Source organism: Eptatretus burgeri, chromosome 7, assembly GCF_056783735.1.
Source record: "Eptatretus burgeri isolate ZD-2024b chromosome 7, Ebu_testis_v1, whole genome shotgun sequence".
In the NCBI taxonomy this organism is placed as follows: Eukaryota; Metazoa; Chordata; class Myxini; order Myxiniformes; family Myxinidae; genus Eptatretus; species Eptatretus burgeri.
In genome coordinates, this window is record NC_140967.1 from 63,426,276 (window position 1) to 63,446,274 (window position 19,999).

The window sequence follows — 19,999 nt, forward strand, 5'->3', positions numbered from 1 at the left end:
TGTACATGCATCACAGTGAAAGAACCTTAGGAGGCAATGGTCAAATCACCACTGTATAGTATGTCTGGGATTTTAATGTAGGATCCCCAGCATCAAGAGCTAAGTGCTCGGATGGAACATGATACAGTCCAATAATTTTTCTTAAACAAAATGTTTGTTCTTTTTGATGGGAAGAAAAAAAAAAAGAATGGAATGGTGATGCAGTGATTTGAAAGATTTGTTTCCATTCAAGTTTATTGTTTCTGGCTCGAACGAGGTTTCTGCTGTTATACTGTTTGCACACCAGGGTTTTGTTATTTGGCTTCCAAGCTGATCAATATTGCTCCATCCACATGTGTGGCACACTTTAATGAGCCTTCATCTCAGTGTTATATTGAACAACATGTATGGATGAGTAAGTATAATGTGCACATGACTGTTTGTGGTGGTGATTTTGGCATTGATGTATGACAAGAATAGTTATTCTTTGATATATAATCCTGTACCATATGTATATTTGGATTTGGCAACAAATTGTATAACTGTATAACCTCACCCATTTCTGCTACTTCATGGTTATTCTGTTGCTTATAAACCATACCACTGTAGTGGAGTGCAATAAGTATACAACTTTGGGCCTTTTTTGGGGTATTACTTTTAATGGCTGTAGTCCAATTGCAAATTGAGCATTTTAATGTTGAGAACCTTATTTGAATAGCCACTAGGCTTACATGCAGCCATTTTAAGTTTGCAAAAGTGGTAGCCTCTAAAAGCATTTTGATTTGAATGCCCCCACTCCTGCTTTTTCGGTGACACGTGGCCACCATTCAGAGGAAAGCATTGCAGAATCGAATGTTAAAATGCATGGGAGTACAAAGTGGAATAGATTCTGCTTTGAACGAAATTAGCTCGAGCTCGCTCAGAGGAACATTATAAATATAGAGGAAGAATATAAGAAAGTATTTTTTTTTTCTTTTAAATGAAGAACTAACTTGGCCGAGCCCACCTGTATGCATGCATCATACATTTGGGTCATGTCGCATTATCTCTGGCCTGGTCAAAATGTGGAGGCCATAAAAGACGTTAATTTCCAGTAATAATCATGGAGGACAAGCACCCTCAACAAACTTCATAAATACTGATATGCTGGTTTATGTATAAATAAGTTCGGTTTATTCAGGTTGTAAAATTGAACAATGTCAACATTTAATATGGGTTAATTGAGCAAACCGTTTGCATTTGTTTCTTTACACACACACACACACACACACACACACACACACACACACACACACACACACACACACACACACACACACACACACACACACACACACACACGGAACAAAGTTGTCGAGCATACAGTCTGGCACCCTGCTTTGCTCTCCAAACTCTCAGCCTATGACATCCAAGGCCACCTCTTCTCTTGGCCTGCTGAATTCCTCCACTTTCATCGTCAGCATGGGACTTTCAACGAAATTCTCTCCCTCCTCTCTCTCCCTGTCGAGGCTGAAGTGCACAAAGCAGTGTCTTGGGCCCAGTCCTGTTTCTCATCTTCACAACTGATCTTTCTGATTCTCTGGAGAACCCTCCTTTTCTTTTCCCTGACGATTTCACCCTCTGCTGTAGCATTCCTCATCCTTCAGATATTCAGGCAAGAGCCTCTTCCCTCTCTGCAGATCATGATAGAACCAGGAGCTGGTCCAACACTTGAAAAATATCTCTCAACTCTGGCAAATCTCACACTTCTCACTGTCTTCAAGAAGACCGTTTGGCAAACCCTCCCATCTATTTCCTTGACAAACCACTTGACGTTCAGTTCCTCAATCTTTTTGAGCCTTACCATCAGCCACAATATCTCTCGCAACAACCACATATCTGAGTTGGTTTCTAAAGTCAGCCTCTGATTGGGCAAGCTTCATTGTGCCAAGACTTTCATTGACGCAGTCTGGCACCCCACCCCCCCCCCTGTTACCTCATACATTTCACTTCATGATTCCGTGAAGAGCAAGTCATTCAAAATCTTTGAAATCTCCTGTGACGAAGCAGAATATCATGTGGACTTGTTACCCACACACGCTAGACAGGTTGGTGGTCTCTGTTTTCTTCCACCTCCTTTCTGGCCTTGCACCCTCTGCACCTGCACTTTCCATGCTCCACCATCCCCCTCCCCATGCACCAATATTTTTCCATGGCCCACATTCTTTGGCATTAATCCCCTTCTGTTGAAACTCCCAAAACCTAGGCTCACTGCTGACCTCCACTCTTTTTTTTTTATGGTTTCTAAGCTTCATGGAAGAGCTGTTACGCATTCACATTAAGACAGCAGACAACAGCTGTCATATGGAAAATGTTTTAATTGGGGGAAAACATTACAACGATGAGTGTAATGATTAAGAGAGAACTCATTTAACTTTGATACACAGAAACAAGTAAGGTTTTAGAAAAGCAACATGTTTCCCGATCCATTTTCATTTTTGTCAAGCATTTTGATTCAATCTAACTTGCTCTCCGCTGATAAAAAATACAGTATGGTCTAAGTTGTAAAAGACATTTTAAGAATACATAAATGTCAAGCAACAGAGGAAAATGGATTGCAATGAAACATCAACAACAAATGAGGTTAGAGCACACGTTTAAAATCTGTATCTGATTCTATATGCTTCTATTTACAATACATTTATCATCAATTTCATGTAAACTTGAGATGAGATATGAGATATGAGATATTTTCCTCTATTTGTGTATTTCATTGAGGCTCGTGGAGAAGTTAGAACACGTAATGGATCAGGACGTAATAAAACAAAAAAGAACAGCAGAAAGAGGGGGAGGGGTACACGTGTACACCAACAGCAGGGTGGAGGTACAAAATAGAGGAAGACTTTGAAGAATGAGGGCAAGGATGGAGTGGGTGAACAAGATGTATCCAGCCACAACTTCTCAATCACAGATGTGGAATAAAAAAACTGTAAACCTGGAGAGAGTTGGGCCTGAGGATGGTTAATGGGGGAAGAAAAGATCATGGTTGTGAATGAGGGATGATCTGAGATGGTGGTGAGCAGCTGTCTTTAAAGCCTTGGAGGGAAGGGTGAGATTGAAGAGACTGTGGAAGTTGGTTCCTAATGCCAGGAAGAAAAACAAGAGGAAAGAATGAGTGGAGGTGAGAGGTGAGCCTTGAGTGGATTTTGGGAGTTTAACAAGCTAAGAGGGTTACTGGTTACAGTGTATGTTCTGCAGAAACCAGGAGGGACAAAACCAATAGAGGGCAGAGGATGCTCGACCAAAAAGATGCAAGAGGATGCAAGATCAGAAAGGAGTTATTGGCAGACTGTGTGAGCCATGCAAATAATTGGGGGAGACAGAGCATGGAAAGGGCTGACGATAGAAGACCAGAAAGGAGGGGGTATAAGACAGAGAAACCACTGACCTAGGTTATTTATTTATTTTCAAAATTTAATCACCTTGTCCTAATTGATTTTTGTTTATCACTTTTGGTTTTTTGAAAGAATGACAAATGGGTTTCATGGCGTGCTCACTGCATAACCAATACATGAATGAATGTTTTGTTTGCGTAATTTATAGAGCCGTCATCCCTTGTCCTCCTTCCTTCCTTCCTGACTTCATGTGTTCTTTTCCCCTTACTTTATTTGTCTTCCTTCCACTGAAGCTATCAAACCTCCAAGAAATTTTCTTCCCAATCTCATGACTTCCTGAAGCTCTGTTTTGCCACACCCCACAATCACACACTACTTATTAGGTTATTTCTCCAAAATAAGCTAATAGAGTGGGTCCGTGTCCAACTGTTCATCCATACCTCTGTTAACATTGATTTAGGTTATTGTTGTTTAGTTTTTATTGTGTTATTTCGTTTTTTGTGTTATTGTTTAGTTTGTATCAGGACAGAAAGGTCACCCCACCTGTTGGGGAAATAACCATCAGTCCCCCATGGCGCTGTTTTATTCTTTTTTTTTTTTTCTTGTTACGTTTCCCAAAATGCCTTTGTCACTGCCTTGTTCTGTAAATGTGCTAATAGACTCGAAGCTTGTCCTTTAAAATGGAGAAAAAGAATGAAACTGAATGTGACATGGTTAGGCATTTCTTCATTGGTGTTCAGCACAATTCTGCGGGGTAGCATCATTGGCTGAGTGTGCAGCTTGGCCGCTGATATAATGCCCACTGTAAGTCAGGGCAGGAATTTGTAATTTGTTCATGGTGCCGACGATAGCTCGCCTATTCTTTGCGGAGGACACCATGGGATATTTGACATCCACCAATGAATGCTGGCAGATGGGTCGCTCGTTTAACGTCCACCCAAGGGACGGTACACACATTGATGAATCATCCTGCCCGTGAAACACCGGGATGACAGTTTGTAGCTGGGTCGGGATTTGAACCCAGGCTATAAAGTTTTGGGGCAAGTGTGCATACCTCGAGGCCATCCTGTCAGCCCATGGTTTGGTACTACCTGTCATGATGCCACTTGGAAACACAAAATGTATATCTGTATTTTTGACTTTTTGGTTTTTTAAATCCTAAACATTAAAAAAAATCTAGTCATTAAACGCTTTTGGAATAAATAAGTGAAAGTGAAATGAGCTTTTGGTTAAAACAACACAGCATAAAGCTTCCTCCATCCTCACGCATGCCGTGCCCATCCTCCATCCTCGCGCATGCTATGTCCATTTGCCATGTCCAAACATCCTGCATCATCACCCAAATTTTTTGGAAGTTGATGAACAGTCAATAATTAGGATTTGTGATTTTTCATCATGGGAAAAGCAACTTGCATCATGCTGTGGAAACCCTGACGCTAAATTTGACATGGCCTGGTTTATGTGGAGAAGAGATGCTTTTTCTTTTAAAGGAAAAGTTTACTTTTTCTTATTAGTGGTGTGGAAAGGTGTGCATCAAGGAGAGGAGGTTTTCAGGTAACTTGGACGGTGTTGTGAAATCTACTTTACCATTGTTATCCATAACGCGTTAAAGGCAGGATCTTTCACTCCAGATGCAGAATACTGAGGTGACGATTCACATATTTGTTCCTCATTTGTGAGGATTTCAAAATGGCAGTTTTGTATATGAATGGGAGAACTCCATGGAAAGCTGGGTTTCGTAGGCTGCGGGGTAGCAAGATAGGCAAGTTGGTAGTGTCCTCATTTTGAGCTGTCTGGTATTGTAATTATTTATCTCTGAAGTGTAATTCTTCTCGAAATACTTATGTCAACCAGGCGCAGTGTCAGCAGCGAGTGCTGCATCTTTGAGTATGCTGTCCCTTAGATATGGAGATAAACTCAGTTGTCTTGTCTGCATTTAGGTTGTGGATGTTAAGGATCTTGTGGTGTCTCTTGAAAACTGGTAGGCTCTTGTGGACTGATATATTGGGTAAATTTATACCGTGAGATTAAACGGGACATTTCAAGTAATTACAAAGGATGAGTTAAATGACTATCGTTGAGAATGAGGTCATAATAAAATAAGTAAATTAATGGGTTAAAGTAATGGGATGCAAATAAAGCATAGAAATGATGAGACAAATGATTCAAAGATCGTAACAAGGGAGCTTAAATGCATAAGGAGGCCATTTGGAGGAGGATTGCACCTTCTTTAATAGTTGAGCTTATTGTTCCAACAATAACTGACAGTAGACCGCTCTGATACATTTTGTGTTTTTTTTTTTTATTCTCTCCAGTCCGGATGGACAGTATATCGCAGCCGGTTCTGCAGACGGTACGCTGTACGTGTGGAACGCAGAGTCGGCGAAGCTGGAGCTAATGCAGGGAAAGCAACACAGGTAAGACTGTGAACCCTTGGTTTTGTTGAGTTGTTGAGTAACACTTCTCACATCCTCCTCTTGCCTTTTGTTCCCATTTGATAGCTATGTTTTTTTTTTATTTCTGTTCCTCCCTTAGTTCTGTGATTGTTTTAAAATTCAGTCTTCTTGTTGACCTTGCACTCATTTGCAGTCTCATTTGCCTTTCCGTTGCACCTTCCTCAGTCTCCAATCAACTCCATCAACCAACTTTCTCTCTCAGGACTTTATTCACTGCCTTGCACATTTTCTTCATTTTCTTTTTTGTACATTGTTGTTCTCTCCACTGACTGTACGTAGCTCATGCAAAAGCAGTCTTCATTTATTTTGTTTTTTTCTTTGTGGAAGCGAGGCTCATGGAAGAGCAAAGTAGAGACGTGAAAGTGGGACAAATATCAAGGGAATAAACGAACATTATAAGAGGGAAGGGGTGATGGGAGGAAATTCTGAAACTAACAAGTAATATGGTTGGGTTGAAGGGGGGGTTGTCTAAGGGGGTAATTTAAGATCAGGCATCAGAATTGGGGATGGCAAGTGATTGCGGTGCATTGTTTCTTCTTCCATTGCTTCTTCTTCCTTCCATTACGGTATTCACTCCATTGTCTATAGTTCATGGAAAACAGTGCTCTATGCATTCATTTGAATCGGAACAAATATGTATGTATTCAATTCTGGATGATTAAATTTGATTCCCCCTTTGTCACAATTAATAATTAATCCTATAACCAAACTGATGTTTCATTGTAGGGTGCTCTAATCGCTTCAGCCACTCAAAATGTGAGTTAAACGTTTGTACCAACCGTGCTATGTTTGCATACTCCTACTAATGGTTGGAATATATGAAGGTGACAGTGGTCTTTTATCGAGGAAACGTAAACACAAAAGGAGGTCATATATTCCGAAAGTAGATGGGCTGAGCGATAAAATAGGCAAATGAAGACATTTTAATTATTCGAACGACTTTTTGAAACGAAGCTTGAAACGACATTGATCTGAATTTGCATGTTGGTAGTGATTGTGATATTTGGCTGAAAGCAGCTTCAAATTTCCAGATAGACCAGATGCACCATCAACTCCCAATTCACCAACCTGTCACAGTTTCTCACTCATGATTCACAGACTATGTGATGGCACAACCACTGCTACAGATTTTCTGTCAAATTCATCTCATGCTGCATAGCTCCAGATATCTCGAAAATAATTTGGGAATTCTTCCACAGAAATCTGCTCTCTCTTTTGCACAGATCCATCCCATCTCGTCTTCAGTTATCCTACCCTTATTCCTCCCCATGGTACTGACATTGAAACTGAATCCTGTGGTGGGACAGTTGCTCTGAAACAAATTGCCCTCTCTTCATGGAAGGCAAATCCAACTGAAGGCAATCTCAGTGCGTTCCAAAAAGCCCTCACCATGTGTGTGTTGCTTTAAACCTAAAACTGACTCCGTGGTGTCGTGGTTGGAGCATCCGCTCCGAGTCTGGAAGGTCAGCGGTTCAAATCCCGGCCCAGTCATGCCATAAACTTTAGAAATGGTACATGATGCTTCCTTGCTTAACCTCCAGTATTTAAATGGATAAGAGTACGGCCAATCCCCATCCATGAGGAGGAGGAGGAAATGCCTCCTCAGTAAATCCCCTGCTGAGTGTGGCAAGAAATGCTGGACAATTGTTGTGGCATCTTTGGTACCCAGAGCGTCCCAGGAAGTGAAGACACTTCCCCCAAGCTCAGTGGCTGTGTTAGTGTCGTCCAAGAGTCCTGTGTTGTGTCTCATGTATTCGTCTGTACGTCTGTGTGTGTGTGGCAGCTCCACCACGAGCCTTAGATCCTGTTTAAAAAGAAAAAGTACAAGCTTGTCCTTTTTTGCTGTGTTTCTTATCGTCTTCCATGATTTCTCATCCACAGTGCTGCGATACATGCAGTTTGCTGGTCACCCAATGGTGATTGCCTTGTCAGTGTGGATAAGGCATGCAGAGCAGTCATCTGGTCGGCATTCTGATTGCCACATTGCATCAGAAGTACCAGGAAGTGGTAAAAGGGTTTGGAGCACGGTTTATGTCCAATGCATTGCTGTCAGCATGCTGCTCTCCAGAGAGACAATTGGTTCCCCCGCATTCCCACACACCCTCTCCATCTTTCCGTTAACTCTTGTAAAAAGTTGAATGCACTATCATTATGAAAGAGTTTATAAAGTTGATATTCTCGACTGGTAATTTGGTCGTTCCTGACACTGCAATCTAAGACTGATAACACTTCCAAAATGGTCTTTCTTGAAGAAATCTCACCATTGAAGGATAATTCAGAATTCGCCCATTGTATCGGCACACAAGGTACTGTTTCCTCTACATATCATGGAATCTCGAATGCTCCCAAGTGAAGTCAAGTTGGTTGGACAATTGGCTCGTCGTCATTTCAAATGGTTGTATGCTCCATGATGCTGCACACTTGAACAGTAAAAATTATTTCATTTTGAGCTGGAGGTCTTGGTTATTTTGCTACCTACCCTGTTAGAGCAAATATTTTAATATTACTTTGACTTTGCACAATGAGTGACATGTTGGTTTACATAGATATTGCAGCGCTTTTCTGATGTTGGAAAATGTGCTTCGGTGGAATGAAATTGCAATGCAAAAGGGAGTTTGGAGGGAAAATCCTTTCAGTGTTAGCTGTAGATGTAAAGCATTACATGCAGGTTTTGATTTCTTATCTCCCTTTATTCCTTCCTCTTACTATCTGCTCCCCACGTCTCTCTGCCATCCATCTCGTATGAAATGACACAGTGGGTGTTTGATTCAAACTATCAACTGATTGCCAAGCAAACAATGTATATTGTATTGATAAATCGTCGTGCATGCTTTTGTTTTTTATATAAATTACTCGTTTGACTTATATGGCCTTTCTTTGTCAATAAAATGCCTTTTTATGGAATGGATTATTTCTGTAGTTACTCAGGAAAGTCTGCAAAGGAGAGACGGCCAATAAACTTGATTTGGAGCAGTGATGTCTAATTTCCTTCACGATTAGACAATTGAAGTGAATTATTTATTTATTTATTGAAACTTGGCTGCTGCAATGGCAACAGTGAGTAACTGAGAGCTTATTTACAGAACCTATCTTTATTGGTTTCTTGGCAATGGGATTTTTGGCAACGTAATAATGTAGATTTAATTTCGGTAAATATTTATCGCTAAAGTTTCGCAGGATAGCTCGGACCTGCGAAACATAAAGGTGACCATTTATCATATAGGTTCAATTCCTGACCCAACTCTAGCTAAAAGGAGAGTACGCTCCTTTTGAACTAGAGTCGGGTTGGGAATTGAACCAATGTGATAAATGTTCACCTTTATGTTTCACAGGTGAGGTGTTGGTTGCATCAAGCATTGATGAGTGAGCCATCCATTTGAATGGACAAAAAGCTGAGTGTCAAATGTACGAGCATTCAATGATCGACATAAAAATTCCCATTGGTGCCTTTTGAAGTAGGTCAATTGTGCACCAGTACAATGATCCAAATTCCAACTTCCTACCCGAACAGCTCTCGAGAATAGAAGTCCATTCCCCTGTAGCAATGCCAACATGGTATCCCAATGATCCTCAAGATCGGGGACAGATTAGATCAAGTATTGACAGCTCAAAACAAACCTATTTATATTTGTAAAGATGAATCATAAGCTGAAAGAGTTCTGCTGAGATCAAATGATAACCTCTGTTTTGGATTTTATGAACTTTCATTCCCATTTGGAAGTTAACAGTGGATAATTTTTGTTGTTGTGGATCTGGTCGAGGGGGTAAAATGGGGGATAATAAATCAGAATAGTTATTTCATGGTGCATGTTACAATAAGTGTGATCTAAGATGTATTGAGCATGTGTTTTGAAAAATCTAGTCCCTTCCTCGCCCCCGCTCGAGTATCTGTATCTACACCACACCTCTTCCCCTCCCAACGTTCTTGAAACTCCCCCGTTATCTGTCCTTATATGGTATTATCCTTTAGTTCACAGATAATTGGCACGACGCATGAGCATGATCATTGAGTCAGCACAAGGACATGAGATGTGCCAGACATGCCCATTTGTGGACGTCTGGCGGGCTCAAGGCCATTGGACTATCCGTGGTGTGGAATTTTTTCCTGGCTGCAAGCCAATCAGTGCAACCATAATTCATCTGTCGGGTGCATCAACCAATGGGCGCATGTTGCAGATGGTCCAATTGCCCCCGCGGGATGTAATATAAGCTCAAGACTCTCACACACTCTCAGTCCTTGCTCTCTCTTCGTGGTTCCTGCTGTTTCTGGGTTGATGCCTGCTGCTCAGTGGTTCATGGTGTTTCTCCTGCCTGGGTTCATGCTTCGTTGTCTTGGGTCCTTCATTATGGAGCTCATGTATGGAGAATGTGGCTGGTATCTGCACGCAGGGCGCAGCATGGTTAAACCCGAGCCAAATTGCTGAACCCGAACAAAGACCGACACCACGTGTGTGAGCATTGAGCATGGAGAAGCTGTGAGCGAGTTCATCTCGAGTGCAAAGGTGAGTTCATCTCTCTCCTTTCTTTCCCATGTTTCCCAGAATTAAAGACCTAAGGCATACATATTAAGTCAAGGTGATTCCGATGGCACGTTGGGGTTATTTATTATCATTTTAATACTGATTTTGATTGCTACTGTGCAGACATGTTCTTATTCTTCCAAATTTCTCCTTGTGGTTTACAACATTGGCATATTAATCCATTTGACGGGCAGTTTTGGTTTACGCTAAAGCACAATAAAAGCGGATCGCTGACGGGCTCACTTGGCCAATAGTGTCGGCAAATTTCCCTCAGTTGTGTGTTCTGAAATGCTGATTCATGCCAATTCAACCCGGCAGACATGCAGATCTTTTCGTCCCACACCCGCTGGCGGAGCGATCATTGAAGATTAACAACTTAGCACAGTATTATCGGAAGACCTGTATTGAGTTTTTTTTTTAAAAAGAGTGTGTGTGTGTGTGTGTGTGTGTGTGTGTGTGTGTGTGTGTGTGTGTGTGTGTGTGTGTGTGTGTGTGTGTGTGTGTGTGTGTGTGTGTGTGTGTGTGTGTGTGTGTGTGTGTGTGTGTGTGTGTGTGTGTGTGTGTGTGTGTGTGTGTAGAAGAGAGATATTTGTATAATATAATGTGTGTTTAATCATGATTCACAAGTCTGGTGTTGGCTTAATTGTTAAGGTGGATGGCTTCAGATCTTCGGGTCTTCAGTTTCAACCCCTGCCGTTCCATTGAAATAACACCAGATGGGTTGACTCAGCCTGTTATTCTGTAGTGCTAACTGGAGAATGGTTGTTTGTTAGGTGTTAGGTATAACTGTAGAACAGTTAGAACTTGTATACTGTAGTTCTAACTGTAGAATGTTTGCCTGGGGGATGATTCATGCACCATTGAAATAACACCAGATGGGTTGACTCAGCCTGTCATCCTTCCAAGGTTGGCAAAATTAGTACTAGCTTACTCTTAACAGGGGCATTGCATCAGCGTTGCAGCCGGGCTTTCCGAAAAGACGCAACCAGCAGCCACAGGCTGCATACAAAACAACAACAAACATCATGATTCATGTATCTTCATGTATGTTGTTGGTTATCATCTCCATTTGTGGTTTCAGAAGGTGGAACGAAGTCTTTCCAAGGCTTGAGGTATCCGTCTCCGTTTTGTGAAGGAATCACGATTCATGGACCAGCTTCCACCTGCAGTTATTTTGCAGTAATATTCCCAAGGATGGGTCTTAATATCCCCATATTGTTCTTCTTTATCATTCCCATTGCTCCAATTATCACTGGTACAATTTTGGCACTCTTTAGCTTACAAGTTCTTTTGGCTTAATTTTTGACACAATTTTAAAGTATTTGGTCTTTTTTTATTACTTACGAAATCTAAAGATTTCGTAAGTATATTGATGACTTCCATCCTCTGTTTGTTTGTTTGTGTGTTTGTTTGTGTGTTTGTTCATGTGTTTGTTTGTCTGTGTGTTTGTGTTTGTTTGTAGGCACGATAACTCGAGAACGGAAGAAGATACCAATGTCAAATTACACCACGTGATTCAGGAGGGTGATGGCTAGCGCTGATTAGATTTTGGTCAAAATCGGTCAAAGGTCAAGGCCACAGTGAGGTCAAACATAATTCCATAAATTCATTTGGAGAAATGGAGTATTTTTGCTTCGCTCGACGTTATGAGTTCGTTTTAACTTCAATTTTAATTTTGTCTTCGGTTTTTGCGATCGCTTAGGATGCTTAAAACTCGGTTGTCAAAATTCTGGTAAAAAATCGGATGTTTTGGAGACGTTTTAAGATTGTATAAAAAATATTTTACTCGTGCGTCACGGGTCGTCACGTGATGCAGTGCGCTCGAGCAGACGCGTCGTTGACCCACGTAAAGGTTTTGCGTGTGCGCGCTGACGGTGTTTTCGATAAAGATGGTGTTTAAAAGTCATTTTTTTATCCCAATAAAGGTTATAGTCGCATGCCTGACTCGCTAAGCCGTCGGATTATGTAAAGATTGTTGGTGGATGGCCGAATATTACGGTTTTGTGACTTTGATAAAATAATATTGAATAATTGCGTGGAGAAATCGAGATTTTTGCTTCGCTCGACATTACGAGTTCGTTTTAACTTCGATTTTAATTTTGTCTTCGGTTTTTGCGATCGCTTAGGACACTTAAAACTCGGTTGTCGAAATTCTGGTAAAAATTGGATGTTTTGGAGACATTTTAAGATTGTATAAAAAATATTTCACTCGCACGTCACGCGTCGTCACGTGGTGCAATGCACTTGAGCAGAGGCGGCGTTGACCACGTAAAGGTTTTGCGTGTGTGCGCTGACGGTGTTTTCGATAAAGATGGTGTTTAAAAGTCATTTTTTTATCCCAATAAAGGTTATCGTCGCATGACTGACTCGCTAAGCCGTCGGATTATGTAAATATTGTTGGTGGATGGCCGAATATTATGGTTTTGTGACTTTGATAAAATAATTGCGTGGAGAAATGGAGATTTTTGCTTCGGTCGACGTTACGATTTTTGATGGTTTGGTACAGAATCATCGTAGAAACTTCTGGTTTGCGTCGCTACCTTCTCTCGAGACAGCGTTTATTAGACAAAGTCAGAGGTCAAGTTGACGATTTCGTAAGTACCAGTCTATGACTGCTTGTTTATTTATTCATTGTTTAGGCCAAAATCACTGGGTACTGATACCTCGATTAGCAGGGGCGTCTTTTAGTTTTTAAATCTAATTACTACATCTAGTAAGCCTGGTGTTGGCTTAGTGGTTAGGGTGGTGGGTTGTGATCCTGAGGTCCTGAGTTCAAGCCCTGTTGGCCGCTGAATTAAAATACACCAGGAGGTTGATTCAGCCCGTCATCCTTCCGAGGTCGGCAAAATGAGCACCAGTGTACTGGTTAGGGGGACACTGCATCAGCGGCAGAGCCGCGTCCCAACCAATGATGCAACCAGCAGCCCCAGGCTGCACTCGATAGAGAGAGACTACATCTCGTCATCATACTTTTTCTGTGTTTACGCTCTATGTGATCATCAGGTGGTTTGTGAGTATTCCGTCCTTGTTTTCAGTGACCACTTTTGGTTCATGTTTCCATGAGTTTTCTGGAACTGGGACGTTGAAATTTTTGCAGATGTGCCATTGGATTACTCGACATACTTTGTTGTGCCTTTGTGGATACAGCTGTTCTGAGATTAGTTTTTTACATCCTGAAAGGAGGTGACTCATGCTTTCCATTTCTACTTTGCAAAACCTCGACCTATCCGATTGACTCAGTCCCATCATTTACTTAAAGCCATTGGTATGGTGTCCTTGGTCTTGGGCATTTGTAACCCAGGCATACAGCATTCCTTTCCTGTAGGAATTATCTGCAGACTACTGTAGTAGGACCTGTTTCTAACTATAGTATATAAGAGCACTACTCTCATATACTGTAGTTCTAACTAGAATGTTTTCCTGGGGGATGATTCATACTCCATCCCAGTTGAGCTGACCTCATCTTAGCCATTCCAATGAGCCATCTTTGTCTATGCCCAATCTGTCCAACTTTTTTTTTAACACCTTCCTGCCCTTTTAAGGTTCACACTTGTCGGTGTATATCTGTTGATATTTCGCTTTATATTTTTTCATTCGTTGGGGATTTATTCGTTGCTGTTTCATTTTCATGTGTGACATCTCCGTGCACCTGTCTTTGGAAATTTATTGTTAGGTGTGTTGGAGATGCCTTCTCTGGCTTGCTGTCTTCGTGTTTGCATACAAATTGGATTCAGTAGTCTGTGGAACTTTTCACCCACTCAGCCAATCCTACAGTCGCTACTCTGTGTACTTGGTTGAGCTCCATCAGGCTGCTACCTACTCTTTTCTTTTGCAGGTACATTATCAGAATGCACTAGTTTTGTAAAACATTTTTTGGATCGTGAGGAGTTTCCTTGTTTTGAGATGCAGTTCATTGATTTCCACTTGTGGCCAGTTTATTGTTCTGCACCTGTACTGGAATACTGGTATGACGAGTTGGTTAAAGGCTACCATTTTTCTTTTCGTGGGGTTTATCTGCCAACAAAGGCTTTATGTTTTCAGGATCATCCTTATTCTATGCAGGTATTCTTTGGTAATTATCTAGCGCATTTACTTGATAAATATTTGGTGGCCCCCTTCTATTCTGAAGTATTTGTTTGATGCTTTGTTTTCTTGTATGGATGTGCACTTGGCACACTTATCTCGGCCAAATTCCATTTGAATGTCTTTGGAGTATAGTTTCAATAATTTCAGTTGTTCTGCGAATTTCTCATCATTCAGTGCAAAGAACTTTAAATAATCCATGTACAGTAGGTGTCACCATTCCTGTTTCTTGGATGTTCTTCTATTGGTTGTTAGGGTGTATCCATGTCCTTGCTCATTTCTGAGGTTGCTCAGTGGGTCCAGGACCAGGCAAAATAGGAGGGGCGAAAGACTGTCTCCCTGGAAGATCCTGAGTCGTATCTTCACCTCTGGTATTTTGATATTTCCTTCTGAGTGCTGTAATATCAATGTGGTGTTTCAAAGCTCCATTGCTTTCTCTGTCAGTTTTATTATTTGGGGTTTGATCTTGTACAGTTGCATGTATTTTATCATCCATGAATGTGGGACACTTTCAAAAGCTTTTTGGTCATCTATCCAGGCTGTAGACAATTTGGTTATTTTGGTTTTGCAGTTTTTGAGTATTGCCTTGTTTTGTAGTAGGTGGTCCACCACTGGGCAACGAAAAAAAACTTTTCATCTGCTACTAAGGGAAATGCAGGTGTTCTTGGCAAAATCTGGGCCGCTTATTTCAAATCTGTAGTCAGAATTTAGCTAGCATGTGAGGTTTTCAAAATATGTATATGTATTAATGATACCCAGCATTGATATATTATTATAGATACTTGATTATTACAGATCGCCACATTGTATATCTACTATCAGTGCTTTGTAATTACTTCCACGTCATCTTTAGATAACAATGATTGATCTCCGTGTATAATGTGTAGTACACAAACCAAGAACATAAACAAGTTGCAGAAAAAGAAGTTAATAAAACATTAGAACATGGTAATCTTAGGAAGGGTGTAAACTTGATCAGGAAATCTGCGCCACTGTGAGTGATTCAGAAACAACACTTCAAGTTTACACTCTTCCTTTCAATATAGTCAGCGTAGGCAGTGTTCAGACGTGTGTGAGACACTTGCTCTTGCACTTGTGTGCGTGTGGAATTGGTCTCCCGTTGTAGGAACCAGCAGTAATCACTCATCATGTTTGGGTTTAACCGGCCTTGATACCTCGTTTCTATGACCGAAATGTCTTGGCGGAACCTTTCGACATGCTCATCGCTTACCTCACCCAGATTAGGTGGAAAGAAATCGAGATGAGAATGCAAGACGTGCATTTTAAGAGACATCCTGCAGCCCATTCACTTATAGGCCTTTAGCATGTTCTCCACTAATTCCGCATACTGTTCAGCTCTATGGTTCCCAAGAAAGTTCTGCACAACCAACACAAATGCTGCCCATGTAGCATTTTTATTAGAAGCTCCTGCTCCCTATGGGAGCTGTCAAGGGGGTCATGTTATGATATTTATGCCTATTTTACTCCAAGGTGTCCCAGGATTACATACCCAAAAAATGGTTGTGATCGGTTCAGCCGTTTTTGTGGTACTTGGGAATAGACAGATGGACGGACAGTCAATTATAGTTATATAATATTCTACAACAGTTGTATTGCTATAATTGAAACCAAAAATACAAAAGATGATAATTTATCACTCAAAATCACCCATCAGGGCAAACTACTGTAATGGGACCATATGTATAACTCAAAATCATGACGTGCTGAGAAAATTCTGACTTCAGATTCAGAATCAGCATAGTCGATTTAGTCTAGAACATATGTTTCCACCACAGTAGCAAAATATTTGTTGTCCAGTCATTTGTCAATAGTATCCTCTCTTACGTTCATTTTGTTCTTTCTGCCTCCTTGCCTCCTTGATGTGTTGGTGATGGTACATAACTTATGTGGTGTGCGAGTGTCATTCACAAACAACTTGAATGTAGGATGGAATGTCACTTCGAAGAATGAATTTTGTAAATTTTCCAAACTGTACAATTAAATATTGTGATACCTCACATGTGCTTTCAATGCTTTTCCAATTACCTTTTCTGTCAAGTCAATGCCTGCATTGACTGACATATTTCGAAAATCGAGGATTACAAGAAATAAAAATTATCCTTGTCAAGACAAAAAAATGAGCAAAGAAAGACGGGGGTGGGAGAGGAAAGCGGCGCGAGGGGAACTTTCTAAAGGAGTGGTTATCGGAGGGAGCACAGCTTTTTATGTACAGATATGTGCACTCCTCTTTGAACTCTTGCCTGGGTTTGAATCTTGGCCTAGCTATAAACTATAACCCCGTGTTTTGATCCATCAATGTACCTTCCATGCAAGGCAACATATTTTGCGGTTCTGTGAAGCTGGCACTCCCCCAAGGCAAAGGCACACAACATATAGCGGTCCCAAGGCAGTTATTTCATGAGTATCCGTTTTCGATAGCCCTTCCCTCATGTCTAGTGGGTATATTGGACAAAATGCATTGCAAGGGCTTTTAGGCAGGTCTCAGATCCCATTCTTTATTCTTTTATCCATTTTATTTTACTTTACTTTGCATACACGACCTCTCCTTTTTCATGCAAGCAGCTCATTAGCATACGCGCGCCATTCCCCATGCAAACCTCGAGCCATTCTTCAATGACACATCACCTCAGACCTTCGTCGTACTTGGACCCCAACGCTGCAGCATTCTTGCAACCAACACAACTCCTTCCCAAAATTCCCCACATCACCCCACAGCACAAACTCACCTACAATCACCATTGATGCCATCATCTCGACCATAACCACCTCCATTACGAACTCGCCACCATAACCTCTACGATTCTTCAACCGCTATGGCACCACAACCGCCTCCATCCAAAACTTGCCTATTCTCACCACTACGAATGCCACAACCATGGCAAAGCTCACCACTGCCATGGATGACCACCACTACCTTTCGGGGCCAGCGGGAACGAGCAGATGCACTCATGGACGGGGCGTGCGATCTGGAACCTCACTCCATATTAAATCTCGCAGCTCCTTTGCGTGGTGAGGTGCGGATCAACTGGATGGCATTTTCGGTGCTGAATCCTTGCCTGGGTGGGCCCAAGCCTGTGGCGAGTGCCCGCACACCAGTGGCGGTGCGAGGATACACCCACGGCCTGCCTGTTCTGCTTCTCGGGCTCCGTCCTTGCAGGAGCATGATAAATGGATCAAGCTCCACACGCTTGCTCGCTTTGTCTGGCTCGTCGTTTAGCTCTTCATCTGGTTCCGCCCCTTCCTCTTATCTAGCCCACCTGCTTCCGCTTGCTCTTGCCCGCACTGCTAGCGTCTGGCCTGCCTGCTGTTCTTGGGGGCATGGAACAGAACGGAGTCCACGGAGCGAAGCACTGGACAAGCAGGAAAACCAGACCGAGCATCACCTTTGCCCATAAACAATTACACCAACAGCTTTCCTTACATTCATAATAAGTCTGTTCTCTTCACGCATTCTTTGCTTAATTTTCAACACCCCCCCCCCCTTTGATCTACATCTTTACACCTTCCTCTCCACCTCATCTGCTAATTACCACACACATCGCACCTCCTCACTTACGCACCACAGACGCCACATGTTCTTCCCTCCTCCCCCTCCAAAACAATTGGGTTGCGTTGGTCCATCAACTGCACCAGGTACAAAGAGGTAGTTCACACCTCGCACTTTCATCTTTTTTTGCTTTCTACTTTTCTCGGGTGTGTGTCTGATGGCGCCTGACTTGTTAGCATAATTAAGATTGTAGAAATTTAGTATCAGTTTAGCCCTGCCCTGTTTTTTCTCTTTTGTATATAACTATTTTCTTTTGCACACCCCATTAAATCCTTGCTTTCCCTGCTGGACATATTACTTGGAATAAAACCTTTTATTATAGTTCACATGCCTTTGCTCATCCTTGCATTAGAAATAAATTGCTTACGTTGTAAATGAACCCAGCTCATTCTGTCTTTTCCTCCATTGGTCCAGCATGATCCATACTAAGTCAGCCGGGAAGTTCGACCCCACTAATTGGCTGTTATTAGCTGGCTCGTACTTGACAGCTCCGCTCAGCTGCACCTGATACGGTAAATTAACATAGTATGCATCGAGGGCACAAGACCCCTTTGTATGGCCGTCCACAGGTAAGGTATCACGTGGAAAAGTGTAACCCTGCCAGAATTGGCAGTACCAATGAGCGTTCGAGGTTGCTTAAGGCCCTGTCACACCTTGACGTTTTAACCAGCGTATGGCAAGGTATCAAAATGTATGTAAAACGCTGGCGTACGCTGAACTATTGATTTTTTTTTTTCCAGTTTTGGACGTATTCATAACGAGTTGGACGTATGCATAATGTATTTGTAATGTACACAGAACGTTTCGATAACATATAGATAACTTGTATCAACAAATGCTGAGCGTGTTGTCGGCGTTCACAATCTATGCCCAACGATAGTCTAACTTATGCATAGCACGGCAGCGTATCGCCGACGATCACGTGGCGTAGGCTATTAATAGGCTGCGGCTCGACGATTCAAATCATAACCGCACGAGACATCGAAGTGTCAAGCCGCTGTCACACCTTGATGTTTTAGCCAGCGTATGCCGACGTATGAAAAATTTGCCCAATATGCTGGCACACGTCGAATACGTTATGGGTAAGTTTTGTATACGTTAAGAGCATGCTGAAGCCCGCTGGCATACGTCGTAGTACATCGACAAATTTTCAGCATGTTGAAAATTTTTTGACGTATGCCAGCATATGACACACGTTCTGCATACGCTTGCCATAAGTTGTAGGCACGTTACGCGATCGTTGACACACGTTACTTGTAAGTTACTCATAAGTCGAAACATATCGAGGTAATGGTTAGCGTCAGTGTTCCAGATTCCCTGGTTTTTTTTTTTGTTTGTTTTGTTTTTTCTTCGGTATGACGGTGATGTTGACACTTCGATTTCTAGTGCGGTTATGATTTTAATCATTGAGCGGCAGCCTATCAATTATATTATATTATACCGAAGAAGAAAGAGAAAACAAAAAACCAGGGAGTCTGGAACACTGACGCGAACCATTATCTCGATGTGTTTCGATTATGAGTAACTTACAAATAACGTGTGTCGACGTGTGTCATTGATCGCGTAATGTGCCTACAACTTATGGCCAGCGTTATGCGGAATGTGCGAGTCATACGCTGGCATACGTCGAAAATTTTCAAGCATGGAAAATTTGTCTCACAGCTCGTCGAACTACGACGTATGCCAGCGAACTACGACGTATGCCAGCATACTACGACGTATGCCAGCATGCTCTTAACGTATACAAAACTTAACCTTACGTATTCGACGTGTGCCAGCGTTTTAGACAAATTTTTCATACGTTGGCATACGCTGGCTAAATCGTCAGGGTGTGACAGGGCCTTGAGCTATGTAACGCGTCCTGCAGGACACATGATCGGAAGAAAAAATGGGAGAGAGAGGGACAGGGGTGGGAGAGAGAGAGGGACAGGGGTGGGAGAGAGAGAGGAGCAGGGGTGGAATATGGAGAGAGGGACAGGGTTGGGGGAGAGAGAGAGGGACAGGGTGGGGGGAGAGAGA

General features: G+C 42.0%; 2 protein-coding genes across 3 annotated transcripts in view; both read left to right on the top strand.

Moving 5' to 3' along the window:
* The window catches only part of LOC147023411 (autophagy-related protein 16-1-like), a 90,032-nt gene extending 81,319 nt beyond the window's left edge, over positions 1–8,713 (top strand). For both annotated transcript variants that reach the window (XM_085888793.1, XM_085888794.1), the window contains 2 exons: positions 5,669–5,770; positions 7,691–8,713. In XM_085888793.1, coding sequence (XP_085744919.1) covers positions 5,669–5,770; positions 7,691–7,784 — 196 coding nt within the window. In that variant the 3' untranslated portion in view covers positions 7,785–8,713. The remainder of the gene's footprint in view (positions 1–5,668; positions 5,771–7,690) is intronic.
* A 351-nt stretch (positions 8,714–9,064) lies between these two features.
* Positions 9,065–19,999, top strand: part of LOC147023412 (beta-arrestin-1-like) — a 214,246-nt gene continuing 203,311 nt past the window's right edge. Inside the window, exon 1 of the mRNA XM_085888800.1 lies at positions 9,065–10,311. The gene's annotated coding sequence lies outside the window, so the exon portion shown is untranslated. The remainder of the gene's footprint in view (positions 10,312–19,999) is intronic.